This window comes from Ambystoma mexicanum, chromosome 1q (genome assembly GCF_040938575.1).
Source record: "Ambystoma mexicanum isolate Mex_15411 chromosome 1q, UKY_AmexF1_1, whole genome shotgun sequence".
Lineage (NCBI taxonomy): Eukaryota > Metazoa > Chordata > Amphibia > Caudata > Ambystomatidae > Ambystoma > Ambystoma mexicanum.
Window position 1 is genome coordinate 1,230,498,651 of NC_090922.1, and position 18,905 is coordinate 1,230,517,555.

The window sequence follows — 18,905 nt, forward strand, 5'->3', positions numbered from 1 at the left end:
GGGCAATAGGTATGGTTTTGTGTGTCATCAGCGGGCGGCAGGACACCATGTACAGCCCTTGTGTTAGATTGGGGGTGGCAGGACTCCATGTATGCAAATAAGTGCTTTAAAATGCACCCTTTTGACCCCTTGTTCAAGGTTTTCCCTGGGGAACGCTTTCAAATTCCTCAGAGTGGTTAGGCTAGCTCACTAGGCTCACGCTGTCCAATATGATACCACTTAGGAAAAAAGGCTCAGTGCTTCATTTCATTCCCAGTCCCCCCACGACATGGCAAGGTAAACAGGGGGCAGGAGGGATGAGTTCTCAGAAGGGTATGACCCCGGAAGGGAAGTCACCTGCCAGGACAGGATCCAACTAAAAAGGGAAAGGTCTAGTATCAGCAGATCAAGTCGGCCAGCCCTGGGCAATCTGTTCCAAGTAGGCGGCAAGCTCCTCTGCAAGTAAAGAAACATGTCTGGTTAGAATATCACTTTTAGCTGTTATTTCCTGTGCATCTGCTCTAGATCGTTATTAAAATAGCCATGTGTTAAGCCTTCCAGCACAAGCAGTGGTCCACAGCCCTTCGCTCTCATTCTCTTCGAGTCACCCCTTTTGAGAAACAAGTCATTTTCCATTTGTTGTACGTCTTATTTCCTTGTCTCTCCTCCCTCTCCATCACTCCTGCACATCTAAATAAAAGAGCAGGGCAAGCGTGAAAGTATTTGTGTATTCTGGCGACACAGAGCAGTGGCGGGGGTTGGGCTGCTCGAGCCACGGTTGTGGAAGTAAACATACCCACCTCTGAAACAATGACCGCCTTGAGAATTAAACAGCTATGCAAACAAACTTGGATAGAGAAAAATAGGAGCGTCAGCACCCTTATAGCCAGAGCTAGAATTCAATTTGCGTCAATACAAAACTTAAAAAGAAAGTCATGACTTGTCAAACAAATTGAGATTACATAATGATCATAGTTTGTTCAGTCAACAATATACCTTGTTGTAGTCCAGTCTCCCATTGCTGTTTATGTCAGCTAATCGCACAACTGCGCTTACTTCATCTCGTGTCATTTTTTCACCTTTCTGTGAATGAATAACAATTGTATTACTACTACAGAAAAACAATGTGTTTTTAACAAAGGTTCTGTGGAGTGGGTCTTCTTAAAAAAGTCACATCCTCACAAACCCATCTTTCACCTTGCATGACGTGTCATTTAGGCATAATACGAGAAGGGGCCCCGACGTTTTAGGCAAACGAAAAATACTTAATACACACATTTGCTAGTAAAAATATCAGCTGTAAACTCCTCTGGCCACCTCCATTCTTCACCACTGCTGCAAAGTAAATAAGGGAACCAACTCTTTGTAAAGTATTGAAAAGCACATTAGTAACAGGCTACAATTGAACAGGAGACTAAATACCTTAAAGTGTAGATACTTGCCAAAACATCCAGTTTAAGGAGCAGGAGAGATTAAGTAGACAGATGCAAAATACACGTGCTAATTGAAAAGAAGCAATAAAGAGATTTTATAAAAAGGCAAAATGAAGGCATATCCTGAAGGTAAAAAGGAGTCTTCTGCTGGATGCAATTCGTGAGAATAATTCTGTTAACCTTTTGAAGGCAGTCTCACAGGGAACCCTGGAAGCCACTGTCCCCTTAGCTGGTAGAATAACTGAGGATAGAGGGTATTCCCACTTTAAAAACTTATATGAAGATATCCGCCCTTCCCTAGAACATAGCGATATGGGATTCTTAATGAGTGGGCAGAAGGAATCGAGCACCTGCACTCTACACTTGAGGAGATCACTTTAGCAATGAACTCACAGGAAAAAGGGAAAGCCTTGAGTTGCGATAAAATCCGGACTGAAATTTATAAATAAGATATCGAGATATGGGCTCCCCTTTTTGTCAATTATTTAATACGTTTGTGGTTGACTCCGTGGTTCCCGAGTCATGGATTTGCGATAACATAATCCCAATCCATAAAAAGGGATGTAGAGAGACGTCACGCAATTATAGGCCCATCTCATTATTAGATGTGGCGGGTAAAATATCTGCTAAAGTCCTTTTAGGCCGTCTCAAAAAATGGATTGATGAAAATGAGCCCATTGATGATCTCCAAACCGGACTAAAGAACGGGTATAGCACTACTGATCAGTGTTTAAGATTGTATGTTATTTTAATGAAGTATGTCATGGTGAGGAATATGAAGATCTATGTGGTTTTTCATCAACCTAAAAAAACGGCCTTTGACTGTGTCCGATGGATGGACATCTGGAGAAGACTTAAGTACTATTATTAGCCTGTATTCTCACAATATAGCATAAGTGGGATGGCAATTTTCAGGAGAAAACACTAGGGCATTCCCAGTTCAGCATGGCATACAGCAAGGCCGCATTCTCCCAACAACAGTTCTGTTTATTTATGAATGCAGCAATAGATCTTGTCAATGCATCAGCCAGGGATGCACTGGGTCTGGCAAAAACAAAGAGGCGATGACGGAAGGTTTAGAATTAATCTTAACCTCTGGCATTGCTCTAGGCAACCCTCCAGACCGTTGTTCTTCGTCTGCCAAGCCCTTACAGAAGGGGAAAGACCATATGCAAATCGTGCTTGGTCCCACCCCAAAAGGCGAAGTCCAGCCCGAACTGCTAGGTCACATCCCTTCTGCAAGCCATCCCCAAACAGCTAGCTGAAAAGATGAGCAAGCTTGCTCTATTCCTTTCCATTTCAGAATCCTCTCTTCCAATGCCCAGTCAAGCATCAAAGCCATCTGCGCTGCCCGAAAGTATCTCTGTATAGACGGGACACTGAGCCCTCCCAAGCCACTGGACCGAAGTAAAAGCTTGCATGGAATTCTAGGGGGTCTGCAGTGCCAAATGAACTGCCCTAATGCCATCTGAAGCTTGAGCAGGTTGGATTCTGGAATATGGATCGGTAGTGCTTGAAAGATAGAGCAGCTTTGGGAGCAAGGTCATTTTGAACGTGCAGTTCTGACCCAGCCACGAGATTTCTTGCATATCCCAGAGCTTCAGCATATCTTTGGCCTCTTTCCACAGTGTAGGGATGTTAGCCCTCAGAAGGGAATTATACATTCAATGCAAGGTGGACTCCAAGGTATGAGATCTCGCAATCGGCCCCCGAAAGGCGAAGGTAGTTTTCAGGGCATTCAAGACTTCAGGGGGCTCCGTTATGGTCAACCCAACCGATTTCCCAAGGTTAATGTGAAACCCTGACACATAACTGAATTGTCCTAGCAGGTCAAGTAGTGCATGTAAGGAGGATAAATGGTCTCAAAGAAAACATAGGACGTCATTGGCATATAGTATCACCTTATGGGTGGTGCCTCCATGGGTAAACCTCAAGATCCAGGGATGAAGGGGAATCCTCTGCGCCTGCGGCTCCGTTGCTAGGGCTACTATGCAACGAGACAGAGGACAGCCCTGTCCAGTACATTTGCCCAGGGGGGTGAAAAGGGACCATAGGGTGTTTACTTTCAGCCTGGTGGGTAGGGATCTGAAAGTTCGACATACCAAACCTGGAGAAAATCCGGCAAAGCCTGTATGATGGTAAAAGTAGTCTTAGACAGTCCCAGGATTATGCTATCGAAAGCATGGTGTACATCTAGGGAGAGGAGAGACAACCCCCCTGCTAGCCCCCCCTAGGGCAATGAGGTCCACCACCCACCTGATGTGGTCATATACTCGCCTATTTTTGATAAATCTGGTCATTGCAGATTACGCATGGGAGGACCTCACTTAACCTGGAATCAAGTATTTTACTGTATAGCTTTGCGCCAGTGTTTAGGAGGGCTATGGGGCAATAGGAAGAGCAATCCTCTGGGTCCTTGCCTGGCTTCAATATAAGGGTTGTGGCCGACATAGCCATAGAGTCAGTCACTGTGCCGGAGTCCAATAAGGAATTAAATAGTTTGGTTAGTTGCTGAATTGACTCTTACAGGCCCACAAGAACTTTTCTGGAAAAGAACCTTCCAATAATCCTTGGTAATCCTCTTTTCTCATCACACTTCCAGATAGAACGGGCACACAGATTCGGCTTCTGCCCTGGGCCTCGACTCCCACGAGGTCCAATCAAGGCTAAGGCCTTAAATTTTTACAACAGAAACTTAATCCTAAAAGCAGCCTGAGAGAAGGTACAACTTCAATACTAGTATGCCAATATCCACATTTTGCCTAATTAAATCCAGCAGTACAAGCGTTCAATGTTCACAAATGCCTACAAGACAGACAGGTGCAGGATGCCATTTAATTACCAGCAAAGCTCAAAATCATAGACCATAAAAAGTCTCATTTCTTCACCTCTCCGCCGAATGCAATGGACCTGTGCACGTCCAACATTTGCTCACCACGTACACATCATTGACACGAGAAAGTTGGAACCTTAAATCGGCTATAAGGGGGTCGTCCGATTGACTCGCCGGAAGCGCCTAACTGATGGAACCGCCTGGTATGTCGCAATGGCTTCCCCTTAGCAGCCCACTGGCAGAATTTACTTGTTAGTGGCAATATGTTCTTAGCATTTTCTTTGGTTTTAGGGCAAAGGGGGGGCTGGGAAGAGGGATGCAATTTAAACATGAAAAAAAGGCATTAATTACTGTTATAAGTACCATTGTCTTACACCAGGGTTCGGACATATTTTTCCTATGCTGTTGATTTTAATTTACGCACGTATCCATGCACACTGGTATGTAACTAGGACGCGACGTACCAGGGCTGAAATCAGGCAAGGTGGCAATTCATGGATGCATTACGTGGAATGTACTCAGCCGGAACAACCCACTTAAAACCCACAAGGTATTTGCACCGACACAGGACTGATGTGGAGGGACCACAGATGGTTTGCTACCTAGTCCTCCTATTCCAGGGGGTTGTGATCTTGATTCACAAAAATTTAAATTTGGGAGAGCTGAAGCTAACCCAGAGGGGCACTACATTATGGCGATTGGTAGCCTCAGATGAATGAGCATAGCCCTACTGAACATTTATGAGACACGCAGGGGTTTATGGTCATACATAAGAAATTAGAACAAAAGGCTCAAGCGCTCGCACGACAGGGATGTATTCTACACAGAAAATACGGAAAATTCTCATTTAAGCCCATCATCATGTTCTACAGACAAAAATATATTTCTATCATAACATATGGAACTGAAACAATGATGAATGCAGACCAGGTAGACTGGGCGAAATTTGAAGCAATATTCTGGCGCAAGATCTTAACCCTCCCTCAATCGTATCCCATCGCGAGAATTCGCTATGAAGTAGCTACCCAATCCATCGGCTCCATGGTACGATGGAAAAGACTAGATATCTACCGCAAAATATTGTCGGATGACAAAACACCTGCAATCCAAATCCTGAAAACCAACTCAATTGCTCTAAATAATACAATACTACAAACCTGGAAAAAAACAATAACCAAAGAAATGGAGCAAGAAGACATATCGGAAGAACTTCTAACGAAACGCCCCCAACACGCTAATATCAAAATGCTACAAAACGATTGGATCAAAACCATCGAAAAGAAAAACACATATAAACGGACTTTGCAGTGCAATAAGGACAACAGAAAACTACATGAACCACAACCATACATCTCATCATTCCCTGATCCAACTATCAGATCAACCTTCTTAAAAATCCGGCTGAACACCTTACCAACTAATGATTACTTGGCATCAACAAGACAGATCCCAAAAAACCAGAACCACTGTCGATTTTGTCAAATCATCACAACACCAGAAACCATATTCCATCTGGTCATGGAATGTCCCTCTCTCGCCAACCAGCGCAAGCAGTTTGGGGCCTACTTTGACCTTGTCTCGCAGCAAATGACAACAGATGAAAGATGGGCCGCGATTCTCAGTGGACAAAATAACCAATACATATTCACAGCTGTCCTTTACCTTCCCAGCATTCTCGAGATCAACGGAGGAAAAATGCTTTCCTAGCACCACAGCCTACACCTTCGTTTTCTTCTTTTAACCACGTATTTCGCACGAATCACAATGATGAAAAAGTTTGAGACAAAACTAAAACATCAAAAAAAAAAAAAAAATACATAAGAAATTACTGAGAGGGCCAAGCAAATCGATGAAGCCCTGAAATGGCTATGACCGCTAACAGTGTGTGGACTGTGTTTGAGGTCCCATGTGCCGAGATCTATTTCTGTTCATTCATTCATTGTGTTCACTTGGTTCTGTATGAGATTGATGCGATATTACCATCTTTGCATAGATTTGTTTTCTTTTTCCAAAATGCGCACGCTGGGGTGCTACGCTCCCTAAAGTAAAAAGGTTTTGTAATGGTTTATGCATATGGTTGATGACTAAAGAAATTATTCCACCAAAAAAGCACAATTTGGGTCTTAATCACATGTCTAGTCACAGTCCCATTCATGAAGTATTGTGTTCAGTCTCTGAAATCCAGTACATTTCTTGAAAACTGAGCAACTAAATGATGTACTTCCTATAAGTAATGCCATTTCCAAAGGGTACATTCTTCCTCAAACAGATTCTCATCTTTGAAATAGCTCAAGGTGCGGACTGGGTCAGGAAATCTAAACAGGTGTGACTCCATGACAAGTTCCATCACAGCACCATGGTCCTTTCCCCAATTTTCCACACTCCATAGAGCGGAAACCTAATTTTAAAACTGACACAAAAGCAGTAAAACTCAGGTTAGGAGTAATCATGGTACTCTCATCCATTGATGGGTAGGTAGGAAGGTGGGGGAAACTACAAGAGGAAGATTGTATCCATCAGAAAGAATATTACATTTGGAGAAAACCAATATATGCCTTCCTCCCACAGATCCAACATCTATGAAAGACTCCCAAAGTAGGACTGCAGTACTGGATGGGGTCAACAACTAACTAACATATCTGGGATAAATAACCTCTGTCAAACAGTCATCCGAAACTGGCACCTTCCATGCAATGTGTAGTAGGAAAAACCGTTGGAAGATACTGTGAGGGGTCAGAAATGAGAGTTGGACACAAGGAAGTCATATTCTCAAATAAACATTGTAGAAAGGTAGCTCCTTACTCTTTGTAGGTCATACACATAAGGTGTATTCTTAGTTGCATCAAGATCTTACAATAGAGGACACCACTGGGTCCCATCCCCAGGTAGGCCCAGTTCCAACTGGCATAGGCTGGAACCTTCACACACACTCGCAGGACAACATTCTAAAGCAAGACTCCAACATTCTCACGTCTCATGCATTCACAGACTAGCACTTTACAACATATCTCCCTCTCTTACTTCAGACACACACACACACACACACACACACACACACACACACACACACAAATCTACTTCACAACACATCTCCTATTCTCACGAAAACACATCGCACATCCACACAGCAACTTGCACCTTTTAAAGAGGGTGTGCTACTCTAAAAACATCATGGGGTTGACCCCACTGCCAACGTAGAAACACTGATGGCTCAGGCGCAACCCAACCATCATCCAATGGAGGCGTGACCCCTCACTTCACCTCTGTAAATCACTATCCCACCTAGGATACATGGTGGTAGGCACTACCTCCCCATGACAACTTTCAGGGAACCCTCCCTCTTCTAATAAATGGTTCTTGGTGCAACCTAACCATTACCACCTTGGCGTGACCTGTTACTAAACATATATATTTTTTTTTAAAATTTTTTATTGGTTTACATTAAACCTTTAAAATGTTTGCTTGAAGTGACACAAAACCAATCATTACACCGTTATTTAGGCAACTACTTCCTTCAACATTACCCTCTTTCATTGCCACTCCATTGCATTTAATCTTTCTTCAATAATGGCAAGGAAGGAGGTCAAAGGTAGAATTAATTTCATATCTGAGCCATTCCACATATGCTTCCACCATTCCTCAGCACATACCGACTGGTGTGCACTATACCAGCCGCCTAAGTGGATTGAACGTATGTCCTTCAATATTGTACAGAAAAGCACCAGGTGCTTTATAGATTCTGGCTCCTTATCACATAACCGGCACGTTGTAGATAAGTCCGCATTTCTCGCCCAATGACTAATTCTGTCTTTTGTTTTCATAACATTGAGGCGGAATAGCATCAATGATCTTCTTGCTTTCGTGGATGGAAAACGACTCAGATATGGTTGAAGGATTCCATAGCTTCTTGCTTCCCCCGGAGAATGTTTCATTGCATGGGCTTCATTGCGCTCATCGCATGTATTTATCCAATCAAGGCGCCATATTGATACCTTGGCAGCTGTAGGATTTGTAAGGAGAGTTTCTACATTGATATTATAGTCATTTAGCAGGTCTTCGCATCGTTTTACCCATTGCGCGAGCAGAGCTGAACCTTTGGATGAGGCATTGTATAAGATTTCAAATTGAAATATTCCCACTTCTGGCCTTGATTTTCGATACAAGCTAAGTTGATTCCAACTTATCCTTGCATGTAATGAGATTAGGGCTAGTTCGTATTTTATACATGCCGTTGAAATGCCCGGAGGCAGACTTAAGGTCTTTGTCCAAAACGTATGTTCGAGCGAAGCCCAGTGAGTTGACGAGCATCCAAATGCATTTTCTGCACCATAGGACAGAATCGGAACCACTTTTTGTTCATAGAAGTTCCGTAAAGGCTGTATAGAAAAGTTCCCAAATTTCCTATGTAGCCTCAGGCCTTGGCATGCTAATTGGGCACATTTCCGTTTTGAATCTGCCACCCACGGTTCATCACATACGCTTGAATTCAGGAGCATTCCGAGATATTTAATGCTTTTTGAAATTTTCAATTTTTCATGGTTCAGCATCCACACCTGCCTTGGGCCTTTTTGTAACCGTTTAGATTTTAGATTCTCAAAAATAAGTATTTCCGACTTTTTGGTGTTAATCTTTAAGTTGTTCTGGTCCACATATTTTTGGACGGCGTCTAGTTTACGCTGAAGTCCAATTGGCGTTAGATCTAGAATAACTAAATCATCGGCATATAGTAACCAACTTATCTTTGAAGCGTTGAGTGTCGGAGGAAAAGCTCTGACAGACTGAATAGTAGCCCCAATGTCAGAAATAAAAAGACTAAAAATTGCTGCTGCCAGAGGACACCCCTGCTTCACGCCCTTGTATGTTTTTATTTGTGTTGAAAGCGATCCCGATTGATCCAACCGGACAGAAATTGACGTATCATTGTGTAGTTCTTTTATTGCCGCCAATAATCCCTCAGGACATCCCCACAAGACAAGCTTCTGCCATAATAGCTCACGGTCTATCCTGTCGAAAGCCATGGAAAAGTCGACAAAAGCTAAGAACACTCTCGAATTCGTTCTCAGAGCCTCCATTTTCAACAGATTTAGGATCAATCAGTTCAACGAACATCCAACAGATTTTACAAAGCCTGCCTGTCTTACGTCAACTCTGTTTGCAGACTTTGCCCATGTAATCAATTTTTTTTGGAGCAGCGATGCGAAAATTTTTCCCAATACATCAAGTAAGGCTACTGGGCGATAATTTGCAGGATCTAATCGGTTGCCTTTCTTGAAGATGGGTATTATAATTCCTGTTTTCCACGATGCAGGGATTTGTTTTTGCTCGTTAATTCGTCTGAATAACTCAGCGCATATCGCTGTCCATAAGTCAGGGAACTGTTTAATCATCACGTTTGACAGACCATCTGGTCCAGGCGCCCGAGAGTTTTTTGCTCTCATTATTATCTCGTGAATTTCCTCATCTGCAAATTGTAGGTCCCATGGTGTTGTCTTAGGCATTGACTTAAGGGATGGCAAATCATTATGATACAAGACTGTAAAGTAATTTACCCATTCTTTTTCAGGCACTGGGCATATCTGCAAAGCAGCTTGCGGGGCTTCAAGGGCATTAAGTATGCGCCAGAAATCTCTACTATTTTTGTTTACGAGAGTCTTCATCATTGATTCTGCGTCATTTTGCATCAATATGGCTCGATGACTTTTCATCCAGTTTTTGTAGGATTGTCTTGCAGATTTATTTTTCGCCACGATTTCATCAACTGGGCCTTGATTATTTCTGCGAATTTCGGCTCTCATTTCACGTTTTCGCTGTTTTATAAGTAAGTCGAAACTATGCTTGTTCTGAAATGACCCATTTTTCATGCCAATATATTTTGTTTTAAATTGCCACAGAATTGGAACATAATCAATGACCTTCTCAGTTGATGTAAATTGTTTATGGATCGCTAGGACCTCTTTGTCAACTAATTTTAACGGCAATCTGTTTGGAGCTACTGAGACCTTTGATCGCCATTTTTCCCTCGGATTATCACTCCAATCTTGAAATGTAAATTCAAGCATTTCATGGTCGCTGTGGGTCATAGGACATATTGTCATCGACTTTATTTTCTTATGCATTTTATTGGACACGAAAATATAGTCAATGGTGGAGCTTTGGCCATCACGCCTCCACGTTGGTTTAGGAGGAATATCACCTTGTGTACATCCATTTAACATTGTGAGGCCTCTTACTTCCATTTCATCATTCCATGTTTTCGCTAGCTTAGTTTTTAAAGCGGTCTGCGGTTTGAAGAAATCAATGTTTAGGTCCCCACAGACTATTATGCCAGATCCGCAGCCGGATTCTAATACATTGTCAAGTATTTTCGTGACTTGGTCGATAAACTCATAGGATCCAGTGCGCTGATGGTTCCAGTACAGATTAATAATATATATCACGTCGTTCTTCTTGTCATCCGCCGCAGACTTACTTATCTCAGAGGCCTGGATGTACGGCGTCAGGTTAACAGATCTTACTAACCGGTAACCAGACGAACGATTTATCATCGTCAAAAGGCCGGCTATCGGCCGACCTTTGTCAGGCTTAATGGCGGGATTCAAAGCACATTCAAAGTCTGCCACTATAGGTGAATCACACATCCAGGTCTCTTGAAGACAAATCAAATGTAAATTGGTAGCCCAATTGTTGATCAACAGATTACTAAATCCGCGTGTGTTCCAAGAACTAAACGTGAGATCTTGTTGCGATTCGCTCTTTGAACATTAGCTGGTTGCTTTCCTGTTCAGAGCATTCGCCATCCAGGTCCAATCTTCATTTAAGCTAGACCGCCGTGGAATGTTGGAACGTGCTAAACTTGTGGTCTCGGTTAGTTTCTCGTTATTTATTGTAATTTCGATTTTTCCCATTAACATGGATAAATCATGAGTTCCAGTTCTAAACTCTTGCGACTGGGATCCGTATTGGTTGTTTTTATAATCCATTTCATTCTTTTCAAGTTGTGAGTTTTGTTTTGTCGATGAATATACAGGCTTTCTCATGTCCCTCTCTGAACTGTGGCCGTTATGGTCACACTGAGCGACATCCCCTTTGGGGTCTTTATTTTCATCCTTAAGACTTCTTCTCTCGTAGTCAGTCATTATATAGGCATCGAAGCCTAATGAATGCAGTTCCTCATTTGCTTCAAGTATTACATTTGCAATTAAGGTTGAGTTTAAATGTAAAATCACTCTGTTCGTAATTCATCTGGAAATTCGATTATTTTTATGTCTTTTGAGTCCAGCGACCGTAGTTGTGGAACATGGTGTAAAAGTCTTAAAACATTAGAGCGGTTTAAGATTAGATTTTCATATCCATGTAGACATTCCAACATTAATTTAATCAGGGCCACAGGGTCAGATGTTCTCATACTAGGCCTTTGCTGTCTCATATTCGAATTTTGCCCGAGTAGTTCTGATAGCTGGGGGTCCACCTTCTGATGTTTCAACGGTTTAGATGAAGGCTTCGGTGCGAGAAACGCTTCCTTTCTTTCTTTCTTTCTTTCTTTCTTTCTTTCTTTCTTTCTTTCTTTCTTTCTTTCTTTCTTTCTTTCTTTCTTTCTTTCTTTCTTTCTTTCTTTCTTTCTTTCTTTCTTTCTTTCTTTCTTTCTTTCTTTCTTTCGAGTCAGATGTTTGCGGAGGTCAGCCTTAGCTCATTGGGGCTCGTTGGTTTTGCGTTGCTCCTCCTCATTTGCCTGTCTCTTTTTTCTTGGAGTGTGACAAACTCAGGGCTCATTGGATCTTCCTTGTCTTGTTTACTCTCGACGATGGGAAGTAGTTTCACGCACCTTCGTTCCTTAGCATCGCTAAGTGACTTGTCTGGTAAATCCTGGGGGTTTGTTTCCACCCTCACTTTCACTAAATCATTGTCTAGGTTGAGCGTCTCTGTGCTGACTACTGTTCTTGGGTTGGCTAAAGGTTCCTCCGGGCTACAACCCGAACTCGCTTCATCTGTGGCATACTCCTCATAGACCGATAGTTCCATTAAATCGGCCTGTGTTATCTCCTCCTCATCGATTTGTAAGCTCGCATTCTTTTTTGTCGTTGCTTCCTCTACAACATGATACTCCCTTCTCTTGATCCTTTGCCTTTATTGCCTCGTGATCAGGATACACCGACTTGCCTTCTTTAATTGCATCGGTTAATTTTAATCGTGCGGCAATTGCTTTATCCACTAAGTGGAACATATTTAAGTTTCGCAAGAACTTTCGTGCACCTTTTTGTTGCCTTCTTTTTGGAGCCGGCTTGTTCTTTTGTTTTTGTATAGATGACGTATTTTTCGTTTTATCCCCTACAAGACCTAGACTCGCTTCTGTCTTTGAATTACCAAAAATCGGGAACAAGCCCGATTGCTTTAATATCACATCCTGATCGCTTTGTGGGTCAACTACCAGATCTATTATATTTTGGGTCGAAATAGAGCAGGAGGCAATTTGAACTTCCCTCAATGCTGGATTCATCGCATTTTGTGAATGTTTAAACGCAGAATTGAATGAGAGGTCGAGGGGATTTATATCACTCTCCAGTTCCTGTTCTTTTTATTAGTGATAGATCTCAAGTCTTCCTCCAGCATTATCTGATCAACTTCTGTCCGGTCCCCATCATTCATTAAGACATTCGTAATAATCTGTGGTATTTCCGTGATCATCTTGCGGTGTAGAGAGGCTTTGTGTGTAGACTCCAATTGCGGGTAGAGGGGGGCATTCAATGCCTGATTTAGAATATTTACTTTGCCGCTAGGGCTTACTGCTTTAGGGGTCAAACCTACATCTTTCTCTTGGTAGGCAGCTTCCAGCATCTCCCCTTTATGGACCACGTGAGTTTTGCGAAATAACGACAAAGCTTCCCTTGCTACCTCAGCAAATAGCTTCTTGTCGATCCTGTCATTTTGTTTAGATACATTCATGTCTTGTATACCTGACAGCAACTGCTGGTTCGTCTCGTTTTGTTTAAGGCTTCCCGAGCCCTGCATTGCCTCTAATTGAACCAGTTTTGAGTGCGTCAATGCTAACAGGGTTGACATATCCTTTACATTGTCATTTAATGATTCATAAAGTTTTGTAAATGGTGTAAGCGAAATTGCCATAGCCGCAGTTAGAGTCGTTAAAAGATCATTTAGGGGGACATGACTACATGACACTCGTTTCATATTTTCATTTCTCTCGAATGGTTTTGCTAAGTTGATATTATAGCACCTCCTCTCTCTTCTTATTTTAGGAAAAGGGCGTTCCCCAATCGAAGAGTCTGAAGTTTCTTCCTCATCTGATGATGCATCGAGATGCGAATTAGACCTACTAGACTCACGTGATATTACCCGTTTTCTCTGTTCATCGTGATCCTGTTTGGAGGCCCTGTTCTGAGAGATGGGCACATGGCTCTCCTGCATCTGTCTACACCTCTTAGGCGATACTACCTCTTGAGCCATATTGCTCTTCAGGCTGTCAGCTCTCCCAATACCAGGATTGAGTGCTGCATCATACATACTTAGCTTTGTAGGTGATACAGCAATTATAGGTGCGATTCTTGGTGTCAAAAATGGTTGTTTATCACAGTTCCTGGTTTTATTTAAATTTATTAAGTTTTGCAACACGGAGGAAACCACTTCTAATGAGTTTCTTTTCTCACCAGGGGTATTATCATTTAACCCAGTCATGGTACTCTCACTGGGCGCTTTCTGCGCACAACCATCCTTCTGCAGTTCTATCGTTATTTCGTCATTGTGTGGGCCGACTACAATGGCCTTGTTGTAATCAGGAGTGACAGGTGGGTCCAGGCGAGTAAGTACAACGTTAGTATTTCTTATAGAGTTTGCATTAGGTAAATCGAGCATCATTGTATAATTACTTACTTCATTCATCTGCAACAAGTGTTCCCCGGGCGACTCTGCAGGCATGATAACCGCGGCATGATCGTCTTTTAAGAAAGTGCCTGTTCTAGTACACCCGCCCGCTTCCAGCCGCGTCAGGGTGCCGACCTCAACGCAGCTCGAACTGCGCGAATTGTCCGTCTCGCCGTATCTCCTCCGGACGGCCGCGTCATCACCGTGCGTCGGGCCCGCCCTCTCCTCAGACAGCGACGCATCGGGATCTCTCCGCGTCGGCTCCAACGCCATGGCCTCTCCCAAACAGCCACAACCTTCTGCACTCGGTAAGTGGGACTCCGTCGCAGCTATATGTTCGGGTATTTCATCGTCATTTAATATTTTGTCACATTCGACCGAAGTGTTGGTCTTCGTCTCCACTGATAGAACAACCTCGGAGCTCTTGCCACTAACAATAGTGCGAGATGCTTCCGAGTTTGAATTAAGGACTACAACATTAGACTCTCCATTGATCGGGGGCTGCGACTCTAGCTCTTGACAAGTATTGTTAAACACGCCATCTGAGCCTTCTGTTGTTATGACCACGTTACCGGACGCATCTTGTTCGGTAGCCTCTGCTATATCAGTTACGGAGTTACATGACAAATAAAGACTTTGTTGTTTTTTCCTCGATCGTTTGGCATTCAGCTCCTGTGTCTCATCCGAGGATGCAGCCCTTTTTAAGTGGGCTCTTGTTCTCGGAATTGTGAATCTTTCGGTGAGATTTAACGGCTCCATTACTTATAGAGTCCTTGTTCGCCTGTCGCCGCACGCCAAACAGTAGGTACAACAGCCCTTTGCACTCAGGGCTTAGCGCCGCAAGGGTGAGAGAGGCGGCCTTAAGTGCCAAGAGGACTGGGTCAGGTGACACAGCCAGTCAGTCAATTGGTTAAAGGCACAGGCACACGGCACACGCACCTCTCTTTGTTGTCTTCCTTCTCCTTCTCCTTCCTCCACGCCACAGCAAACAGTAGGTACAACAGCCCTTTGCACTCAGGGCTTAGCGCCGCAAGGGTGAGAGAGGCGGCCTTAAGTGCCAAGAGGACTGGGTCAGGTGACACAGCCAGTCAGTCAATTGGTTAAAGGCACAGGCACACGGCACACGCACCTCTCTTTGTTGTCTTCCTACTCCTTCTCCTTCCTCCACGCCACAGCAAACAGTAGGTACAACAGCCCTTTGCACTCAGGGCTTAGCACCGCAAGGGTGAGAGAGGCAGCCTTAAGTGCCAAGAGGACTGGGTCAGGTGACACAGCCAGTCAGTCAATTGGTTAAAGGCACACGGCACACGCACCTCTCTTTGTTGTCTTCCTTCTCCTTCTCCTTCCTCCACGCCACAGCAAACAGTAGGTACAACAGCCCTTTGCACTCAGGGCTAAACATATTGGGAAACTTACTACTCCCACATGTATATATGAGAGCAGGCGTGACCTCACCCCCTTAACCATTGCTGATGCATGACCTCGTATAACATCTTTTTTGGGCATGACCCCTACTTCACATCCCTACTTTAATCTGACACCCAGATTCTCAATGTGGAAGGCACAACTTCCCTTTAAGTACATTAGGCACAACATTTGAGGGTACACGACTCTTGCACATTTGCTGACAATCACTCTGATCTCTCTATCATCCTTGGTACATTTCAGATCACTTAGCGCTATACTTCCATCCTTACCAAGAATGATCTACACGTTCAAATTATTACAATTTGGTTTGGTTTTGCTAGGACCAAACAAAAACGTGCACGGTGAAAAGTAATGTTGTAGTGCTAAAAGTCTTTGTTGTATTGCACAACATAAACCCTGCAATGCCTCAAAAGAATAAGTTACTTACCAACTAACATTCTTTCGATCAGATGTTCCTCCCACGTATTCCTCATCTTATGATATTCGTATCCCAGCTCTGTTGCTTCGGAACATTTTTTCACCAGAGGGCACTGTGTTCGAGTATGCGGATTCGTAGACCCTCGAGAGCCACCGTCGAGCTTCCCACGACATCTGCTGTATAAAGGGTTCAAGCAGCGTCCGTTACCTCAGTTCTGTTTTTACGGTGCTCATGGTCGCATCAGCGGATCAGGCTGTAAGTCCTTAGGCTCTTAAGGAAGTTCGAGTGCAACTGGCGTAAACTGTACGGAGGGGTAGGTTGGGAGGGTCGATGAGGAATATGTGGGAGGAACATCCAATCAAAAGAAAGTTACAGTTGGTAAGTAACTTGTTCTTCTAATGGATTGGGTCCTCCCACGTATTCCTCATCTTATGATAGACTCCGATAGAAGTGGTAATTTTGGAGGTAGGAGTACTAGAAATTTGAATTATGAATGAAGCACAGCTTTTGCAAATAGTCCTCCTTGATATGAAGTAGAGTCCAAGCAGTAATGCTTTACAAAGGTGTGCATTGACGACCAGGTAGCCGCAGCACAAATATCCTGCACCAGGACACCCCTCTGAAGAGCCGTGGAAGTTGCCATGCCTCTGGTTGAATGAGCCCTTAATCCATCTGGAGGCTCTTTCCCAGCTAATTTATAGCATTCAGAGATGGATAGAATTATCCATCTGGATAGAGTTTGGCCCAAAATGGTGTCGGGGGGAGGGAGGGATGACGGGGGAGCTGTACACATTTGTTAGCCCTTTCAAGACTTGAATTACTAAGGGCATTTTAAAATAGGACGCCTCTTCCGAGGAACGCTTAAAGATAGATAGCGCTGCCAAATATCCTTTTATAGTACCAACTTGGAGCCCCAAACTGGCTAAGTGGAAGAGAAAAGAAAGTACTGTTGGAGTATTACAAAGGTATGGATCCACATTCTTATCCCTGCACCAGTTGCTGAACTTGTTCCAACGACACCGGCACAGGGATTTTGTTGCTGGCCTTCTAGCCGAAAGCAAAATCTCCATTACGTCATCCGGGAGGTCCTAATCCTTATATCTCAGCCTTTCAGAAACCATGCGTGAAGGCCAAGTGCCTTGACCTCTGGATGACGAACCCGACCTTCCTCTTGCGAGAGAAGATCCTCTCTTTGTGGAAGACGTATTGGAGGGCAGATGGACACGTCCAGAAGGTCCAGGTACCACGTCCTCCTGGCCCAGTGCGGGGCAATCATGATCATGGTTTTCCTGAACTTTCTCAACCTCCTGATCACCTGAGGAATCACAGAGACAGGAGGGAATGCGTAAAGGAGTGGAAATACCCAGTCCACTACGAACGCATCCACTAGAGCTCCTCTCGGGGGAAATTCCTTTGAGCAGTACAGTTCGCACTTCCGGTTGGCACCGGTCGCGAACCGATTCACTTGAGGATATCCCCAAAGGGCGAAGATCTCTTGAAGGACTTCCTGAGCTAGCTGCCATTCGTGGGAGACTGTGCTCTGCCTGCTCAGAGCATCCGCTGCTGTGTTCAACTCTCCCATAAGATGAACTGCCAATAGAGATTCCTTCTTACATTGCCCAGAACCAGAGCTGCATTGCCTCTCTGCACAGTAGGAGTGATCCTACGCCTCCTCTTTTTTTGAGGTAGTACATGGCCACTGTACTGTCTGTCATTATTAGGACATTCTTTCCCTGTACAGAGGGCAGAAAGGCTTTCAGCGCTAGTATGATTGCCCTCAGCTCCAAAAGGTTGATGTGTAGTTTGGACTCCGATGGAGACCAACGACTGCTGATTGTCAGATCGTTGGTGTGGGCTCCCCACCCCGTGAGTGAGGCGTCCGTCACTACCATCATCTCTGGCCATGGGTGTCAAAAAGGTTCCCCCTTGAGGATATTCTTCTTGCAAGCCCACCATATGAGATCTTGAGCCACTTTGGTTGAGACTTGCAGAAGATCCGACATCTCCCCCAAAAATTGGGACCATTGAGTCATGAGGGCCCATTGAAGGGATCTCATCCTCAATCTGGCCTCTGGCACCAGAAAAATGTAGGATGCCATGAGGCCTAGCAACCTTAGAAAGTCGAATGCCGGTAGATGTTGGGCATTTTGAAACTTCGTTAACATCTGCAGAATGTGGTGAGCTCTCTCCTCGGGAGGTGAGGCTTTCCCTGAGGAAGTATCCAGAACTGCTCCCACGAATTTGAGTCTTTGGCTTGGAATCATTTGTGACTTCTTGTAACTGAGGGAGAAGCCCAGTCTGTGTAAGAAGTGGCAGGTCAAGGCCAGATGTTCCTGGGCTCGTTCGGATGAACTCGCCCTGATTAGCCAATCGTCCAGATAAGGGTAGACGTGAATCCCCCTTCTTCTGATACTCGCTGCCACCTCTGCCATCAGTTTGGTGAAAACCCTCGAGGCGGAGGTCAGCCCAACTGGTAGAACCTGAAACTGATAATGAGAACCACCAATCGCGAACCTCAGGTAATTTCTGTGCTTGAGATGGATTGGCACATGAAAGTAAGCATCCTGAAGGTCCAATGAAACCAGCCAGTCCTGAAGCTGAAGAGCCTGAAGGATCTGAGAAAGGGTAACCATCTTGAACTTGTCCTTCCTGAGGAACCTGTTCAAGTTTCTTAAGTCCAAGATGGGTCTCAATCCTCCATCCTTTTTGGGGATGAGAAAATAAGGGGAGTACCAACCCTTGTTCCTCTCCGCTAAAGGTACATGTTCTATTGCACCTTTCTCTAGCAGGGTTAAAATCTCCTGCACAAGGAGCGGGTCTGGAATTTTTTCAGAGTTGGCTCCCGGTGGGTGATCTTGAGGTCTTTGATGAAAAGGAAGACAGTAACCATGGGTCACTATCTCTAGCGCCGAGGCATCTGATGTAAAGCCCCGCCATTCGT

At 44.1% G+C, this 18,905-nt stretch overlaps 1 protein-coding gene across 6 annotated transcripts in view; it reads right to left on the minus strand.

Moving 5' to 3' along the window:
* The window catches only part of EFCAB7 (EF-hand calcium binding domain 7), a 1,178,320-nt gene that overhangs the window by 798,748 nt on the left and 360,667 nt on the right, over positions 1-18,905 (minus strand). For all 6 annotated transcript variants that reach the window (XM_069642000.1, XM_069641997.1, XM_069641998.1 and 3 more), the window contains one exon: positions 976-1,062. In XM_069642000.1, coding sequence (XP_069498101.1) covers positions 976-1,062 — 87 coding nt within the window. The remainder of the gene's footprint in view (positions 1-975; positions 1,063-18,905) is intronic.